Source organism: Salvelinus fontinalis, chromosome 11 (genome assembly GCF_029448725.1).
Source record: "Salvelinus fontinalis isolate EN_2023a chromosome 11, ASM2944872v1, whole genome shotgun sequence".
In the NCBI taxonomy this organism is placed as follows: Eukaryota; Metazoa; Chordata; class Actinopteri; order Salmoniformes; family Salmonidae; genus Salvelinus; species Salvelinus fontinalis.
The window spans coordinates 31,661,146-31,680,765 of NC_074675.1; the positions used below are offsets into that span (position 1 = coordinate 31,661,146).

At 47.5% G+C, this 19,620-nt stretch overlaps 1 protein-coding gene across 1 annotated transcript; it reads left to right on the top strand.

Moving 5' to 3' along the window:
* Positions 1-717: 717 nt before the first annotated feature.
* Positions 718-10,570, top strand: LOC129865536 (serine/threonine-protein kinase PLK4-like). The gene is made up of 10 exons (XM_055938401.1): positions 718-851; positions 1,548-1,692; positions 6,259-6,361; positions 6,558-6,661; positions 6,746-6,829; positions 7,195-7,256; positions 7,359-7,433; positions 7,970-8,024; positions 8,423-8,611; positions 8,726-10,570. Exons 2-10 carry the CDS (start codon positions 1,567-1,569, stop codon positions 9,599-9,601), a joined length of 1,674 nt encoding a protein of 557 aa, XP_055794376.1. The 5' UTR covers positions 718-851; positions 1,548-1,566; the 3' UTR covers positions 9,602-10,570.
* Positions 10,571-19,620: the final 9,050 nt, after the last annotated feature.

The window sequence follows — 19,620 nt, forward strand, 5'->3', positions numbered from 1 at the left end:
GTCCATCTAAGAAACATTATTGGAATATAAATGATCATGTTATTTCAGTTACCAAGGTTGAAGAAACAAATGAGCCTACTGTGATGTTCTTTCACATACAAGCCTCCAGTTTAACCAGCCATTCGCTCTCTTAGAACCATTAGCTCAAAGCTAGGTTGATATTACGTGTGATGCAAATATTGTTATAGTATGCGAAATGTAAACAAGACCATGATATTGTCCCCCACATAATCCCTCAGAGGTAGAGTTGGATAGCCTACCTTTGAATTCCTATTAATCTTTAACCAAAGACAATTCCCAAAGCAATACTACTCTACCACACCTGCCAGCTAGTAAGCAGAGCCAAGCAGCTAGCAAACTGTTTTACTGAAAGACAAGATTGAAAAAAAATAGCAAACTGATGCATGTACAGTATGTTAAACCGTTTTCTCAAATCTGTTGACTTTTTAATATGAATTTGTAAATTATTTTTTAGCAGTGTGCCAAAAAGGAAAACAGAATTATTTCACCCTGTTCAACTGATAATACGCATGTTGACGACAGTATACAGCTCGTTTCGACACTTGAACTTGTGAATGCTTTCACTTCAGCCTCAAGGCATTTATGAGTTCTTGTAAATCACATGATCTGAATGCTTTAGTTTAGCCCAAACTTCTCTATAGTCCCTCCCAGCTGACACAATGGTTGATAGTTGATCCAGCATTGCTGAACATGTAATGCGGATATGGGTGTGGTTGGGTTAGTTTGATCACGCCACGGAAGCAGAGGAGCCCTGCATATAAGACTGGAACTCCTGTTCAAATCATAGATTAGGTAAAGCAACAGCACAACCAGCAGACAGACAAGCAAAGGTAAGCCTGTGTAAATAACATATACACATATAACATATACACCTTACTGGTATGTTTGTATTACCGCAAACGCAAATGTGTTTATACACTGAGTGTACAAATTTTTTAGGAACACCTGTACTTTCCATGACAGACTGACCAGGTGAATCCAGGTGAAAGCTATGATCCCTTACTGATGTCACTTTTTAAACCACTTCAGTCAGTGTAGATGAAGGGAAAGAGACAGCTTAAAGAAGGATTTTTAAGCCTTGAGACAATTGAGACATGGATTGTGTATGCGTGCCATTCAGGGGGTGAATGGGAAGACCAAAGACCAAAGACCAAAGAAGTGCCTTTGAACGGGGTATGGTAGTAGGTGCATCGGTTTGAGTGTGTCAAGAACTGCAACGCTGCTGGGTTTTTCACACTCAACAGCTTCCCCTGTGTATCAAGAATGGTCCCCCACCCAAAAGACATCCAGTCATCTTGACACAACTGTGGGAAGCATTGGAGGCAACATAGGCCAGCATCCCTGTGGATCACTTTCAACACCTTCTAGAGTCCATGCCAAGACACATTCAGGCTGTCCTGAGGGCAAAAGGGGATGCAACTCATTATTAGGAAGGTGTTCCTAATGTTTTGTACACTTAGTGTAAATTGCAATTTGATTGATTTTCAAATAATATTGCATTGCTAATTGACATGAGTGAAACACAGATTCCAGTGAAATTTAAAGATGGGGAAAACACAGAGTGTCCTTGAGAAGAAAGGATACACTACCCAGAAGGAGGTAGAGAATGGTGTCATCGCTACTGACGAACATGGTGACCAGTTTGTCGTTAAAGAGATCAAATTGAATGGGGTAAGTGAGAACTATTTGTTATTTCTGAATTTATTACATATTTGAGTTTTTTTGGAATGATCACAGAGGGATAGGATACATAATTGGTTTTCAATTATAGTGTCACGATTGACCATGGGAGAGAGAGAGGACCAAGGCGCAGCATGTAAAAAAAAACATCTTCTCTTTATTTAGGAGAAAAACGAACGAAGCAAAACAACAAATAGACGACCGTGAAGCTAGAACCGAACGAAATGCAAACATGCAACCTAGACACAGACCTAGACACAGACTAAGACACCGACTAAGTAAATGACCCAACAAAAACCTGATGCCTATGACCGCCTAAAATATGGCTCCCAATCAGAGACAAATGAAAGACATCTGTCTCTAATTGAGAACCACTCAGGCAGCCATAGACATACCTAGAACATTCACTCAACCATAGACATACCTAGAAACACTCACTCAACACAAACCCATACTCTAAACCCAACACCCCCCTTTTCCATATAACCACCCAAAACGAAACAAAAACACAAACATTACCCATGTCACACCCTGACCTAACTAAAATAATAAAGAAAACAAAGAATACAAAGGCCAGGGCGTGACATAACCCCCCCCCCCTTAAGGTGCGAACTCCGGGCGCACCAGCACACAGTCTAGGGGAGGGTCTGGGTGAGCTTCCTTCCACGGTGGCGGCTCCGGCACTGGTCGGGGTCCCCACCCCACCATAGTCACTACCCGCCTCCGTAGCCTCCTCCCAATGGCCATCCTCCACCTTAACCCCACTGGATTAAGGGGCAGCACCGGACTAAGGGGCAGCACCGGACTAAGGAGCAGCACCGGACTAAGGAGCAGCACCGGACTAAGAGGCAGCACCGGACTAAAGGGCAGCACCAGGATAAGGGGCAGCACCAGGATAAGGGGCAGCTCCGGACTGAGGGACGGCAGCTCCGGACTGAGGGACGGCAGCTCCGGACTGAGGGACGGCAGCTCCGGACTGAGGGACGGCAGCTCCGGACTGAGGGACGGCAGCTCCGGACTGAGGGACGGCAGCTCCGGACTGAGGGACGGCAGCTCCGGACTGAGGGACGGCAGCTCCGGACTGAGGAACGGATCCTGGCTGGATGACTCATGGTTGGCTGACGGATCCGGCTGATCCGGGCTAGTGGAAGGCTCTGGCTGATCCGGGCTGGCGGAAGGCTCTGGCTGCTCATGGCTGGCGGAAGGCTCTGGCTGCTCATGGCTGGCGGAAGGCTCTGGCTGCTCATGGCTGGCGGACGACTCTGGCTGCTCATGGCTGGCGGACGACTCTGGCTGCTCATGGCTGGCGGACGACTCTGGCTGCTCATGGCTGGCGGACGACTCTGGCTGCTCATGGCTGGCGGACGACTCTGGCTGCTCATGGCTGGGGGACGACTCTGGCTGGTCATGGCTGAGGGACTCCGGCAGGTCCGGGCGTTGGGACTCCGGCAGGTCCGGGCGTTGGGACTCCGGCAGGTCCGGGCGTTGGGACTCCGGCAGGTCCGGGCGTTGGGACTCCGGCAGGCCCGGGCGTAGGGACTCCGGCAGGCCCGGGCGTAGGGACTCCGGCAGGCCCGGGCGTAGGGACTCCGGCAGGCCCGGGCGTAGGGACTCCGGCAGGCCCGGGCGTAGGGACTCCGGCAGGTCCGGGCGTAGGGACTCCGGCAGGTCCGGGCGTTGGGACTCCGGCAGGTCCGGGCGTTGGGACTCCGGCAGGTCCGGGCGTTGGGACTCCGGCAGGTCCGGGCGTTGGGACTCCGGCAGGTCCGGGCGTAGGGACTCCGGCAGGTCCGGGCTGAGGGACTCCGGCAGGTCCGGGCTGAGGGACTCCGGCAGGTCCGGGCTGAGGGACTCCGGCAGGTCCGGGCTGAGGGACTCCGGCAGGTCCGGGCTGAGGGACTCCGGCAGGTCCGGGCTGAGGGACTCCGGCAGGTCCGGGCTGAGGGACTCCGGCAGGTCCGGGCTGAGGGACTCCGGCAGGTCCGGGCTGAGGGACTCCGGCAGGTCCGGACTGGGTGGCAGCTCATGACTGGGTGGCAGCTCATGACTGGGTGGCAGCTCATGACTGTAGGGCAGCTCATGACTGTAGGGCAGCTCATGACTGTAGGGCAGCTCATGACTGTAGGGCAGCTCATGACTGTAGGGCAGCTCCTGACTGGCTGGCGTCTCTGGCAGCTCCTGACTGGCTGGCGTCTCTGGCAGCTCCTGACTGGCTGGCGTCTCTGGCAGCTCCTGACTGGCTGGCGTCTCTGGCAGCTCCTGACTGGCTGGCGTCTCTGGCAGCTCCTGACTGGCTGGCGGCTCTGGCAGCTCCTGACTGGCTGGCGGCTCTGGCAGCTCCTGACTGATGGACGGCTCTAATGGCTCGGGACAGACAGATGGCTCAGAAGGCGCTGGGCAGACGGATAGCTCAGATGGCGCCGGGTAGACGGATGGCTCAGATGGCGCCGGGTAGCCGGATGACTCACATGGCACTGGGTAGACGGATGACTCACATGGCACTGGGTAGACGGATGGCTCAGATGGCGCCGGGTAGACGGATGGCTCAGATGGCGCCGGGTAGACGGATGGCTCAGATGGCGCCGGGTAGACGGATGGCTCAGATGGCGCCGGGTAGACGGATGGCTCAGATGGCGCCGGGTAGACGGATGGCTCAGATGGCGCCGGGTAGACGGATGGCTCAGATGGCGATGGGTAGACTGGCAGCTCTGACGACTCGGGGCAGACTGGCAGCTCTGACGACTCGGGGCAGACTGGCAGCTCTGACGACTCGGGGCAGACTGGCAGCTCTGACGACTCGGGGCAGACTGGCAGCTCTGACGACTCGGGGCAGACTGGCAGCTCTGACGACTCGGGGCAGACTGGCAGCTCTGACGACTCGGGGCAGACTGGCAGCTCTGACGACTCGGGGCAGACTGGCAGCTCTGGCCGGCTGAGACGCACTATAGGCCTGGTGCGTGGTGCCGGAACTGGTGGTACCGGGCTAGGGACACGCACCTGAAGGCTAGTGCGGGGAGAAGGAACAGGGCATACTGGACCCTGGATACGCACATTAGGCCTAGTGCGTGGTGCCGGAACTGGTGGTACCGGGCTGGGGCCACACATCTCAGGGCTAGTGCGGGGAGCAGCAACAGGACACACTGGGCTCTCAAAGCGCACTATAGGCCTAGTGCGTGGTTCCGGCACAGGTGGTACCGGAATGAGGACACGCACCTCAGGGCGAGTGCGGGGAGAAGCAACAATGCGAACAGGGCTCTGGAGACACCCTGGAATCCTGGGGCGTGGTGCCAGAACTGGTGGTACCGGGCTGGGACGGGAAGGTGTTACAGGAGGTGTAGGACTAGGAATGCACACAGGAGGCCTGGTTCGTGGAACTGTCATTCCCAGACGGGTAGCACGCAACTCAGGACGAGCATGAAGAGCTGACTCAGGTAACATCACATCCCGCACACACTCTGTCGGGTGGATGTCGTGCCTCACGTACCAACACAGCAGCTCCCTCTTTTCACTCTCCTCCAAACTCCTCAATAAATCCTTAACAGTTTCTGTATCCTTCCCACACCCTGGAATCCTGGGGCGTGGTGCCGGAACTGGTGGTACCGGGCTGGGACGGGAAGGTGTTACAGGAGGTGTAGGACTAGGAATGCACACAGGAGGCCTGGTTCGTGGAACTGTCATTCCCAGACGGTTAGCACGCAACTCAGGACGAGCATGAAGAGCTGACTCAGGTAACATCACATCCCGCACACGCTCTGTCAGGTGGATGTCGTGCCTCACGCACCAACACAGCAGCTCCCTCTTTTCACTCTCCTCCAAACTCCTCAATAAATCCTTAACAGTCTCTATATCCTTCCCATTGCTCACCTCCAGTATCTGCACAACGGGCTCTGGCTCCCTCCTTTCACGCTGCTTGGTCCTGAATGGTCGGGTCATTCTGTCACGATTGACCATGGGAGAGAGAGAGGACCAAGGCGCAGCATGTAAAAAAAAACATCTTCTCTTTATTTAGGAGAAAAACGAACGAAGCAAAACAACAAATAGACGACCGTGAAGCTAGAACCGAACGAAATGCAAACATGCAAACATGCAACCTAGACACAGACACAGACACAGACTAAGACACCGACTAAGTCAATGACCCAACAAAAACCTGATGCCTATGACCGCCTAAAATATGGCTCCCAATCAGAGACAAATGAAAGACATCTGTCTCTAATTGAGAACCACTCAAGCAGCCATAGACATACCTAGAACATTCACTCAACCATAGACATACCTAGAAACACTCACTCAACACAAACCCATACTCTAAACCCAACACCCCCCTTTTCCATATAACCACCCAAAACGAAACAAAAACACAAACATTACCCATGTCACACCCTGACCTAACTAAAATAATAAAGAAAACAAAGAATACAAAGGCCAGGGCGTGACATATAGGCAACTCTGCAGATGCAACAATAATGACTGATAATGACAGGTATTCATAAAGATAAACTAAATAATTAACATGCCTATATCTTTCAATAAGTCACGTATAATTTGTTTTGACAGACAGCTGTTCTGGACTCCAGTGCTGGAGAAATTGTCTCAGAGGTTGAAAGCCTCAGACAGATTAGTCATCCCCACATTGTAAGCTACAAAAACTCATTTTTAGGTAACTACATCATTATCGTTGTCGTTATATTTGTATTTCAATGTATTTCATTTGTTTCAGAGACATTGTATTGGAATTACAAGGTAATACAGTATCAGCAACTTCAACAAGTGAACTACTACAGTATTAATATGTTTCGCGAGTATTCACACATTCTCAAGTAGTATTCACACAAACCACTAATACATTTTCACAGAGGATAACTGCTACTATATAGTGACAGACCATTGTGCAAAGGGAAAGCTCTCTCAGAAGATACAAGAGCAGATGACTAACCCTACAGAAGAGTACTATGAGAAGGTAACTGAAGTAATGACTAGAAGAATCCACATCACAACTGTTATAATGTTAGACTAAATATACATTACTTTGATACCTTCACAGATTATGGACTGGTTTGTCGAGATCTGCATGGCCCTGAAGCATGTACATGACCAGGGCCTTCTTCACAGAGAACTGAGACCCCAGGTACTGCTAATAAAACATCTTGTAAAGACTATTAGTTTATAAATAGGCTGGAAAAAGATTTAAAGAAAAAGGAGGGTTGATAAAATGTCAGGTTTTATGTAAAGCTATTCAAATGTAACCTTTATTTAACTAGGCAAGTCAGTTAAGAACAATTTCGTATTTACAGTGACTGCCTACACATGTAAAGCCTTCTTAAACAATCAACTGCACGTTATGATTTGTGGGGGATTGTTGACTTCACAGCAATACAAATAGAGATTATTGCAACAATTTATGATATGATTCATGTCAGTGCCTAAATGAAATAATGGAATGTCATAAACTGTTGCTTAACACCTCAACTGGTATTTTATTATCTATACTAGAGCATACTCCTCACAGAATTTGAAACACTTCGTTTGGGAGCGTTTGGAAGTGTCAACGAAAAGTATGTGGCTCATGATGAATTTACACAACATATATTAATAGTTAAATACATTAATAGTTGAGCATTTTTGATGACATAAATGAGTATTTTAGTATTTTTCAGGGCTACCAACGAGGATGGAATGGTGGGTTATTTAGGCCCAGAGATTCTGACTGGTGGAACGTATGACACCAAAAGGTAGAACATATTTAAGATGTATATTTAAAAATATATTTCTGAATTTTTTTGATTTGATTAAATAGTTAGTAATTACCCAAAATGTTGAAGGTATAGTGGGGTGAGAATGAAATCACTGAAGCTAACAAAACATTTGAGGGGTGGATAATCAGTCATTTACTGTATTTACTGAACCTTCTGTCACAAGGCCTATGATATGGTATCATAAAATGACATAAAATATGTCAAAGTGATGTCACAAGCCATACTGTATGTTAGGTAAGCCAAGCCAATAAGAGGACTAAGACATATATGAAAATGTAAAAATAGTTGACATTTGCATTTGCAGAGATCAGCTGTCATGGCTGTTAACCCCCCCCCCACCCCCCCCCCCCCCCCACACACACACACACTGTTACCACTGGATATGTTTATGACATATCTATGAAGGCATTATAATGGGGTTATAAGTGTTAAAAAATAAGCATGAGGGTTATGCAGTGTAAAATAATGAGAATTACATGATAATTAATCTATTTATTTTCCATCATTTGCAGTGATATTTGGTCCTTGGGGTGTGTGCTGTATGAGATGTGTATGCTTCAGGGTGCAGTAAGTAATCCTGCATTTAAATGCTCGCTGTTATTTCACATTTTCCAGTTGGTGAAGTTGACTGTAGTCAATTGGTTTTAAAGTAGGAATAATTCATCAACTAATGAGATAATAGCATCTACCCTGCTAGCTTAAGATAGCTAACATTGACAAAGTTAAACTCACTACCTGTATTTTATACAAATTATTAAGATTGTAAGATTGCTCTGTATAATCACTTTTCAGCTGAAAAGTTAATAGATCATATATCAAAACGTGTAAACTCGGGTTGCAAAATTTTGACTTGAAGGGTCAATCGACATCCAATTATTCCGACACATATTGAATGCGTTCTATTTTGCCTGTCCACCACCTAGCTAAAGGATATTGGGTGATCATAGACAGTTCTTTCTTCACAGTTCACTGCAGAGAACACAGTCAAGCTCATCCCCCAAATATTGGGAGGTTCTTACCCATCTCTCCCAGAGAGGTTCTCATCTGAGCTCCGCGACCTCCTGTGTGACATCTTCCAACAAGACCCGACCATTAGGCCTTCAGCTGGTGACATCATGGCAAAACCCTTCATTATCAGTTTCATCACAAAAAAGGTTTGCTATGCAATTGCAATCAATCAATCAATTGTTCAATATGTATGTTGATCCATCCAACCGTCTACATTTCCATTCATTCATTACTCTAAATGTATTCATGCATTTCTATAGAGTGAGAAAACTGTGGCGGAACTCCAGATCACCTTGGACAAGCTGAGAACTCTGGCAGACGGCTTGGAGAGTATGCACAAAGGCACCACCATAGGCAGTCTGACGGGAGGTGTTATTGGGGCAGCTGGAGGAATCACCTCTATAGTGGGGCTCATCCTGGCTCCCTTCACTCTGGGCGCCTCCCTGATCGTCACTGGGGTTGGTATTGGGGTGGCTGTCGCTGGTGGAGCCACAGCAGGAGTATCAAACATCACCAACATGGTCAATCAGTCCACCGACCGCCTAGCCATCAAGAACATCATCAAGGAGTTCCAGGAGAAGATGAACTCTGTGGTCACATCTCTACAAAACATTGCTGAGGGTTTGGAGACACTCATGCAAAGTAGCTCTTCTAAGATAGAAAGTGCCGGTTTCAATGTAGAGGCCGCTGTTAGTGCTGGGGTGAGGGCTGGGAAAGGCCTTGCGGGCACAATAGAGCTCTTCAGAGTACTCCAGGTGGCCAATATTGGCAAGGTGGCAGCCCAAAGTGCCAGGGCAGTGCGTGTGGCAGAGGTGGCGACAGGAATATTTTCCGCTTTTTTTGTAGCTGTTGATATTTTCTTCATCGCCATGGATGCCAGAGAGATCCACAACATCCGACAGGCAAAGGTGAATGAACAGTCTGGTGATACCAGTAAGTTAGAAGTGATGGACACAGACTCCACCACTGAGCTGAACCCTGCATGTGAAGAACCAAAGGCTGAGGTCAAGTCAGAGACCATGAAGTTCATCCAGACGATCAGACAGACAGCTGAACGGCTACAGGAGAGCCTGGACGAACTGAGTGACGTCATCTCGTTCATTCCTAAGATAGAGGACTGTTACTTAGACGACTGACCTACTCAGTGATTGTACGAGATGCATAAACAACAGATCCACTCATACTTTAATATTGAACTTCTCTGTAATACACCGGTATGGGCAGATGTCCTGTTTGACAGCCAGAAACTCACTTTCATCCTTAAGACATGGCTTGTACAACTCAGTTATGATAACTAAGTGGTACAGATCAATATCTATGTCACAGACACCTCTACTTCTGAAATTATTAATTTTATATCATAACTGTCGGGATGGATTTGATCTGTATATTATTTTCATGAAACAAATCGCATTAAAATAGTAAGCAACTGCAAAATGATCATTTTCAATCTATTCATACATGAAGGTGCATAGTGATTGTATAGAATTATATTAATAAGACATTGACTGATATGAAACATTATACATCAACGTTTCTTCATGGTAAAATAATAAAGATCAGTTCATAAAAAGAAAAAAAAAGTGTACAATTCACCAAATCTGTCTTTTGGCCTGATGGTAGCATTTTTCATGCCCAAATACACACTGGTAAACCCTGTTGAAGTACAAACAACAGATATATTTCAAAAACGTTCATATTTAGCAGCCTGTTAGTATCCGGTACTTGTTTGTGTTGCACCTGTATCCTGGAAAATGGACATTATACACATGAGTACACATTAACCGTGTACACATTACCCATGTGGTGTCACGCCCTGACCTTAGAGAGCCTTTTTATTCTCTATTTTGGTTAGGTCAGGGTGTGACTAGGGCAGGTACTCTAGTTTGTGTATTTCTATGTTGGCCTGGTATGGTTCCCAATCAGAGGCAGCTGTCTATCGTTGTCTCTGATTGGGGATCATATTTAGGCAGCCTTTTTTCCACCTGTTGTGTGTGGGATCTTGATTTTGTATTGTTGCTTTTTTAGCCCTACAAAGCTGTACGTTTCGTTTGTTACGCTTTCTTGTTTTGTACCGGTTATCATAAATAAAAATTATTAACCTACCCCACGCTGCATCTTGGTCCGACCATCCTTCCAACATCGATCGTTACATGTGGTCCTGTGTGGCTCAGTCGGTAAGACTTCAGAGTCGTGAGTTCAATTCCCATTGGAGTCACAAATTGTTCTGTAAGACACTGCATAAAAGCATCAAGCTAAATGACAATATCCATGCTGCCTAAGAATACTCTGTTTGAATAGTTCCATTTTATTTTATTTTTTCATGGAGTCCTTGAACATGTCTCCTTTTTTCCCTGCGTCCTAACGACACTGTAACAGTGTGTAATGTTTCACATGGGAAGGTATATAAAGGCAAGAGACAGCACAACGAGCTACCCAGATAGCCGAGAGGATTTGTGTGAATTTTGATACTACTTACGTACAAGTTGTAGAATGAACGACTGACTCAGACCCTGGTGCTGCCGTGTCTGTCTGGGACTCAAACGCTCAGTGAAGATGCTGGAGAAATCAACCTGAATGACATCACGGTACAGATTCGGCCTGAACAGGCACAGGGCGTAGAGACTGAAGTTCTTCTCAGATCCAAGCACCAGCCCGAGCCAAGACAGTCAGTAGCTGCCAGCCAGACATGTGTAACCTTCTGATGGAACTAAGAGCCATGAAGGCCCGACTGACAGCTACAGAGAACAGTTGGAGGAACTGAAAAATATGGAGGCTGTTGTTGACTCCTACATGCAACTGAAAGTAATCAAAATCCAATGTTTAAACAAATTAATTTCTATATCATGTTTTCAAGGGTTCAGATTGATAATGTGTTTGTTTTTGAGACAGATGCCTGTAAGCCGAAGACAAATGTCCATTCCTAACAAGAATGGGCAATAAAGTTTTGAACTTAAAGCAGAAGTTTGGCCATTTTTATATGTGGCCTTATTTTCACACATTTTGTGCTTGTAGTTGTTCCCCCAAACTGTTTTTAAAATGATTTGTATATTTTGTTTAGTTACAGAGTCATCACTTGCCATAGACTACAATACATTATTAAAATGTGTCTAAAACATGTTATAAAACACTCCAACCCAACTAATATTACATCAGAATCTCTGTCTGGATAATGTCTCTGCACTCAATTTAAAAAGCAAATGTTCCACTGTCCCTTAATACCATATTTGCATAATTTTGTTATAAACAGCATCATTCACTGTGATTTTTTTTTTGTGCAGAGACATTATCCAGACAGAGATTCTGATGTAATTTCAGTTGGTTTGGAGTGTTTTATAACATGCTTTAGACACATTTTGATAATGCATTGGAGTCAATGGCAAGTGAAGAATCAGCAAAATGTGACAAACAATTTTCTCTGTAACAAAATATGAACAAAAACTTTTAGGGGGATTAACTAGAAGCACAGAAAGAGTGAAAAAAGGCCACATGTATAAATGCGTGAACTTCCTCTTGAAACTTGGGAATCAGCTGCTAACAAAGAAAATGTCACATGATACTGTTGTTTGATCAAGCAGCACAGCTCACAACCCTGGAGACCAGACTGTCAGCTGCAGAGAGCCAAGTGGAAAGGCTGAGGAACATGGAGGTGAATGTTGCTCTCCTACACAGAGAGAACAAATGTAATCTAAATCTTTTGAACAATCACTTATTTTTGTGAATATATTAAGTTCAGAATGATAATCAACATACAGAATGTCGTATGTCTTGTCATAGCTCAAGTAGCACAGCTGACAGCTATGGAGAGCAGACTGAGCACCAGTGAGAGCCGGATAGAGACTGAGCACCAGTGAGAGCCTGATGGAGAGGATGGAGACTGAGCATAAAGGTGAAATGTGCACTGTATTTTCACCTGTCTACATTTTAAAGTGCCATCATCACTGACCAGTAGGCCGAACAATTAAGTGCTTTACTGTAATAGATGTCCATTAAAGTGGGGAAAAAATTGCTTTTTTAGTGGTCTGAGTTGGGAGAGGAAAACTGAAAACTAGCTGTTAGTGGTTGATAGGTTTGAAACTGCCTTTGTTATTTAACATTTACATGTTTAGTCATTTAGCATAAACTCTTATCCAGAGCAACTTATAGGAGCAATTGGGGTAAAGGTTACATTGACACCTTGTTGGCTCAGGGATTCGAACCAACAACTTTTTTTATTGGTCTATTAACAAATTTACTGTATGGTGATTTCACAACGGAAAACCAAAACTCTTGCCCATGCAAATCTGCTGATTAGAAGGTCCTGTGTAGACAGGAAATAACAACACTGATCCCATTTTTTGTTTCATCAGCTGTTGCGCAATATGAAATATGATCTGCCTAAATAAATGAGGAAGCTTCAAGATTTGACATTGAGGATCAACACCACAGAGTTCAGAGTGGAACAACAGCGAACCCTACTGGAGGAACTGAGAAGACACATTGAGGGTAAGGGACAGGGGATACTGAATAGAAAAAGAGTTTACAGAAATAGCTGTATACAGTACATCTCGGGAGATACTTTTATGGAGTAAAATAGTCTGTGCAAAAAATACAGTAAAACTCATTGTAATCTGGCAGTGTGATTTAATTCGTAAGTTTTCTTCAACAATGCAAGGATGTGATTAACAAGAGTTTAGTAATGTAACGGCTGTCTCTCTCCTCATCCTCGGACGAGGTGAGGAGAGAAGGATCTTCAGACCAAAATGCAGCTTGAGGGAAATAAGCCATCTTTTTATTTATAACGCTGATGGCAACACGAAAAAACAAAACACTTTCAAAAATACAAAACAAGAAAACGACGTAGACGAAACCTGAACATAAACTTACATAACTAACACGTAACACTTACGGACAGGAAACATACTACATCGAAACGAAACGAACAACCGAAACAATCCCGTATGGTGTAAGACATAACACAGACACAGGAGACAATCACCCACAACGAACACTGTGACAACGCCTACCTAAATATGACTCTTAATTAGAGGAACGCCAAACACCTGCCTCTAATTAAGAGCCATACCAGGCAACCCAAAACCAACACAGAAACAGAAAACATAGAATGCCCACCCAACCTCACATCCTGACCAACTAACACACATAACAACTAACATAAATAGGTCAGGAACGTGACATTACCCCCCCCATAAGGTGCGAACTCCGTACGCACCAGCACAAAGTCTAGGGGAGGGTCTGGGTGGGCATCTAACCACGGAGGTGGCTCAGGCTCCGGGCGAGGTCCCCACCCCACCATAATCCATCCTAGCTTCCTCCCTCTAAGAATGTCCACCCTCTTTTTACCCCCACAAAATCCTCTTAATAACATCACTAATAAGGACAGCACCGGGACAGAGAGATAGATCAAGACAGAGGGATAGATAAGAATATAGAGGTAGATCAAGATAGAGAGGGAGATAATGATAGAGGGGCAACTCCGGACTGAAAGGCAGCTCCGGACAGAGAGACAGCTCTGGACTGATGGGCAGTTCTGGGTATCTAGCCGTTTCAGGCTGAAGGGCAGCTCATGGCTGACTGACGAATCTGGACGCTCATGGCAGGCTGACGGCTCTCGACGCTCATGGCTGGCTGACGGCTCTCGACGCTCATGGCTGGCTGACGGCTCTCGACGCTCATGGCTGGCTGACGGCTCTCGACGCTCATGGCTGGCTGACGGCTCTCGACGCTCATGGCTGGCTGACGGCTCTCGACGCTCATGGCAGGCTGACGGCTCTCGACGCTCATGGCAGGCTGACGGCTCTGGCTGCTCATGGCAGGCTGACGGCTCTGGCAGATCCTGTCTGGTTGGCGGCTCTGGCAGATCCTGTCTGGTTGGCGGCTCTGGCAGATCCTGTCTGGTTGGCGGCTCTGGCAGATCCTGTCTGGTTGGCGGCTCTGGCAGATCCTGTCTGGTTGGCGGCTCTGGCAGATCCTGTCTGGCTGACGGCTCTAGCGGCTCCTGTCTGGCTGACGGCTCTAGCGGCTCCTGTCTGGCGGATGGCTCTGTAGGCTCATGGCAGACGGGCGGCTTTGCAGGCTCATGGCAGACGGGCGGCTTTGCAGGCTCCTGGCAGACGGATGGCTCAGACGGCGCTGGGGAGACGGATGGCTCAGATGGCGCTGGGGAGACGGATGGCTCAGATGGCGCTGGGGAGACGGATGGCTCAGATGGCGCTGGGGAGACGGATGGCTCTGGCCGGATACGGCGCACTGTAGACCTGGTGCGTGGTGCCGGAACTGGAGGCACCGGGCTAAGGATAAGCACCTTCCTACTAGTGCGGGGAGCAGGGACAGGGCACACTGTACTCTCAAAGCCTACTCTATCCCTGATGCGAGGTACCGGCACTGGTGACACCGGGCTGAGGACAAGCACATCAGGATTAGTAGGGGGAGAATATACAGTGTGTTCAGGGCTCTGGAGACGCACAGGAGGCTTTGTGCGTGGTGCCGGAACTGGAGGCACCGAACTGGATACACGCACTACAGAGAGAGTGCGTGGAGGAGGAACTGGGCTCAGGAGACGCACTGGTAGCCTAGTGCGTAGTGTAGGCACTGTAGGTACTAGGCTGGGGCGGGGAGGTGGCGCCGGAAATACCGGACCGTGGAGGCGTACTGGCACTCTTGAGCATTGAGCCTGCCCAACCTTACCTGGTTGAATACTCCCGGTTGCCCGACCAGTGCGGGGAGGTGGAATAACCCGCACCGGGCTATGTAGGCGAACCGGGGAAACCATGCGTAAGGCAGGTGCCATGTATGCCGGCCCGAGGAGACGCACTGGAGACCAGACGCGTTGAGCCGGCCTCATGACACCTGGCTCAATACCCAATCTAGCCCTACCAGTGCGGGGAGGTGGAATAACCCGCACTGGGCTATGCACTCGTACAGGAGACACCGTGCGCTCTACTGCGTAACACGGCGCCTGCCCGTACTCCCGCTCTCCACGGTAAGCCTGGGAAGTGGGCGCAGGTCTCCTACCTGCCCTTGGCCCACTACCTCCTAGCCCCCCCCCAAGAAATTTTTGGGAATTACTTACGGGCTTTTTGGGCTTCCGTGCCAGACGCGTTCCCTCATAGCTCCGGTTCCTCTCCCCGGTAGCCTCTGCTCTCCTCAGTGCCTCCACCTGTTCCCATGGGAGGCGATCCCTACCAGCCAGGATCTCCTCCCAAGTGTAGCAACCCTTTCCGTCCAATACATCGTCCCATGTCCATTGCTCCTTTCTCTCCTGTCCCTTACTCCGTTTAGTTTTCCCTTGCCGCTTGGTCTTAGCGTGGTGGGTGATTCTGTAACGGCTGTCTCTCTCCTCATCCTCGGACGAGGTGAGGAGAGAAGGATCTTCAGACCAAAATGCAGCTTGAGGGAAATAAGCCATCTTTTTATTTATAACGCTGATGGCAACACGAAAAAACAAAACACTTTCAAAAATACAAAACAAGAAAACGACGTAGACGAAACCTGAACATAAACTTACATAACTAACACGTAACACTTACGGACAGGAAACATACTACATCGAAACGAAACGAACAACCGAAACAATCCCGTATGGTGTAAGACATAACACAGACACAGGAGACAATCACCCACAACGAACACTGTGACAACGCCTACCTAAATATGACTCTTAATTAGAGGAACGCCAAACACCTGCCTCTAATTAAGAGCCATACCAGGCAACCCAAAACCAACACAGAAACAGAAAACATAGAATGCCCACCCAACCTCACATCCTGACCAACTAACACACATAACAACTAACATAAATAGGTCAGGAACGTGACAAGTAAACTGATTTTAATGCAGGTTGTTTAAGCAAAGTTTCAAATTGATTCAACGTGCAATACTATATATATATATAACATACAGATCAAATCATGTTGACAGTAACTACCTAGGAACAAGCTCAGTAGCAGAGCTGTCTGGGATAAACACTTAGGTCTCTACTACCTACTATAGCTGATTTGTGCAAGCATTTGAGAATGTATAAAGGAATTTGCTCATGATTACAATCTGTGGGCCTATCAGGGTGTCAGTCAGACTGCCAATACCTGTGTTTCTGTTCTATTTCCTGTTTCTGCATCTTTTACAATCAATACAGTCTATCACAGTGCCATCCATTTTGTCACCAAAGCCCCATACACTACCCACCACTGCAAGCTGTATGCTCTCGTTGGCTGGCTTCATATTCGTCGCCAAACCCACTGGCTCCAGGTCGTCTATAAGTCGTTGCTAGGTAAAGCCCCGCCTTATCTCAGCTCACTGGTCACCATAGCAGCACCCACCCGTAGCCCGCGCTCCAGCAGATATATCTCACTGGTCATGCCCAAAGCCAATTCCTAGTTTGGCCGCCTTCCAGTTTTCTGCTGCCAATGACTAGAACGAACTGCAAAAATAACTGAAGCTGGAGACTCATATCTCCCTCACTAACTTTAAGCACCAGCTGTCAGAGCAGCTCACAGATCACTGCACCTGTACATAGCCCATCTGTAAATAGCCCATCCAACTACCTCATCTCCCATACTGCTATTTATTGTATTTATTTTGCTTATTTGCACCCAGTATCTCTACTTGCACACTCATCTTCTGCACATCTATCACTCCAGTGTTTAATTGCTATATTGTAATTATTTTGCCACTATGGCCTATTTATTGCCTTACCTCCCTTATCCTAATTATCCTTATCCAAATTAAGCAGCAGCAGCTGAAAAGATGAGCTCCTACAAATATTGAAATTTAAATGGGTTTTTTTAAGAGTAAAGTACATCGAAAAAAATCAAAAGAAAACTGCAAACTGAATAGGAGACCAAACAAGCAGCAAACAAAGAAGAAAGGCTTTTGAAAAAGTAACAATTTTTTCATAAAATTATATCGTTTTCTTAGCTAGCTAAGTTGTTTACCTGTTGCTAGGCAGTTGCTAGGGACATTCCTGGAAGAAGCTAGCTAGCTAACAAGGAGTGTCTAGTTGGCAGAAGAGAAGAAGGGACAAAGAAGGGACAAAGTGGGACAAAATAAGGACAGAAGAAAAGGGAAAGGGGGGAAAAGGGACATTAAGGTGAAGCAGTCCTCTAAAGACACAAAAGACAATAATACAAGAAACAACACTTCTATTGCCTCTCCCTCTACGATACGCACTTCCGGGTTGGAGCGAGTAGTTGCATTCCGCTTTGCTCCACAGGTAGTATAACATTTCATTTCATTACAGTACAACAGTTTGATTTGTTTGATCTTAGCTGGCTACATAGCCGTCTTTGTATCCAAGATAATTGTGTAGTCTAGAGTAATTGTCGAGGTTACCTAGCCAGTTAGAGGTTACCTAGCCAGCTACACTTTCAAACAAAGTCAACAACGCAGCCACTGCTAGCTAGCCTATTTCACCAGCCAGCAGTACTATATCATTTTAGTCAATAAGATTTTTTGTAAGCTTAACTTTCTGAACATTCGAGACGTGTAGTCCACTTGTCATTCCAATCTCCTTTGCATTAGCGTAGCCTCTTCTGTAGCCTGCCAACTATGTGTCTGTCTATCCCTGTTCTCTCCTCTCTGCACAGACCATACAAACGCTTCACACCGCGTGGCCGCTGCTACTCTAACCTGGTGGTCCCTGCGCGCACGACCCACGTGGAGTTCCAGGTCTCAGGCAGCCTCTGGAACTGCCGATCTGCGGCCAACAAGGCAGAGTTCATCTCAGCCTATGCTTCCCTCCAGTCCCTCGACTTCTTGGCACTGACGGAAACATGGATTACCACTGATAACACTACTACTCCTACTGCTCTCTCCTCGTCTGCCCACGTGTTCTCGCACACCCCGAGAGCTTCTGGTCAGCGGGGTGGTGGCACTGGGATCCTCATCTCTCCCAAGTGGACATTCTCTCTTTCTCCCCTGACCCATCTGTCTATCGCCTCCTTTGAATTCCATGCTGTCACAGTTACCAGCCCTTTCAAGCTTAACATCCTTATCATTTATCGCCCTCCAGGTTCCCTTGGAGAGTTCATCAATGAGCTTGACGCCCTGATAAGTTCCTTTCCTGAGGATGGCTCACCTCTCACAGTTCTGGGTGACTTTAACCTCCCCATGTCTACCTTTGACTCATTCCTCTCTGCCTCCTTCTTTCCACTCCTCTCCTCTTTTGACCTCACCCTCTCACCTTCCCCCCCTACTCACAAGGCAGGCAATACGCTTGACCTCATCTTTACTAGATGCTGTTCTTCCACTAATCTCATTGCAACTCCCCTCCAAGTCTCCGACCACTACCTTGTATCCTTTTCCCTCTCGCTCTCATCCAACACTTCCCACACTGCCCCTACTCGGATGGTATCGCGCCGTCCCAACCTTCGCTCTCTCTCCCCCGCTACTCTCTCCTCTTCCATCCTATCATCTCTTCCATCTGCTCAAACCTTCTCCAACCTATCTCCTGATTCTGCCTCCTCAACCCTCCTCTCCTCCCTTTCTGCATCCTTTGACTCTCTATGTCCCCTATCCTCCAGGCCGGCTCGGTCCTCCCCTCCTGCTCCGTGGCTCGACGACTCATTGCGAGCTCACAGAACAGGGCTCCGGGCAGCCGAGCGGAAATGGAGGAAAACTCGCCTCCCTGCGGACCTGGCATCCTTTCACTCCCTCCTCTCTACATTCTCCTCTTCTGTCTCTGCTGCTAAAGCCAATTTCTACCACTCTAAATTCCAAGCATCTGCCTCTAACCCTAGGAAGCTCTTTGCCACCTTCTCCTCCCTCCTGAATCCTCCTCCCCCTCCTCCCCCCTCCTCCCTCTCTGCTGATGACTTCGTCAACCATTTTGAAAAGAAGGTCGACGACATCCGATCCTCGTTTGCTAAGTCAAACGACACCGCTGGTTCTGCTCACACTGCCCCACCCTGTGCTTTGACCTCTTTCTCCCCTCTCTCTCCAGATGAAATCTCGCGTCTTGTGACGGCCGGCCGCCCAACAACCTGCCCGCTTGACCCTATCCCCTCCTCTCTTCTCCAGACCATTTCCGGAGACCTTCTCCCTTACCTCATCTCGCTCATCAACTCATCCTTGACCGCTGGCTACGTCCCTTCCGTCTTCAAGAGAGCGAGAGTTGCACCCCTTCTGAAAAAACCTACACTCGATCCCTCCGATGTCA

Excerpts from the sequence above, each read along its gene's own strand:
- LOC129865536 (XM_055938401.1), top strand. The coding sequence starts at position 1,567 with ATGGGGAAAACACAGAGTGTCCTTGAGAAGAAAGGATACACTACCCAG. Across the intron at positions 1,693-6,258 it reads AAGAGATCAAATTGAATGGG|ACAGCTGTTCTGGACTCCAG; the intron begins GTAAGTGAGAAC and ends TTGTTTTGACAG. Across the intron at positions 6,830-7,194 it reads ACAGAGAACTGAGACCCCAG|AGCATACTCCTCACAGAATT; the intron begins GTACTGCTAATA and ends TATCTATACTAG.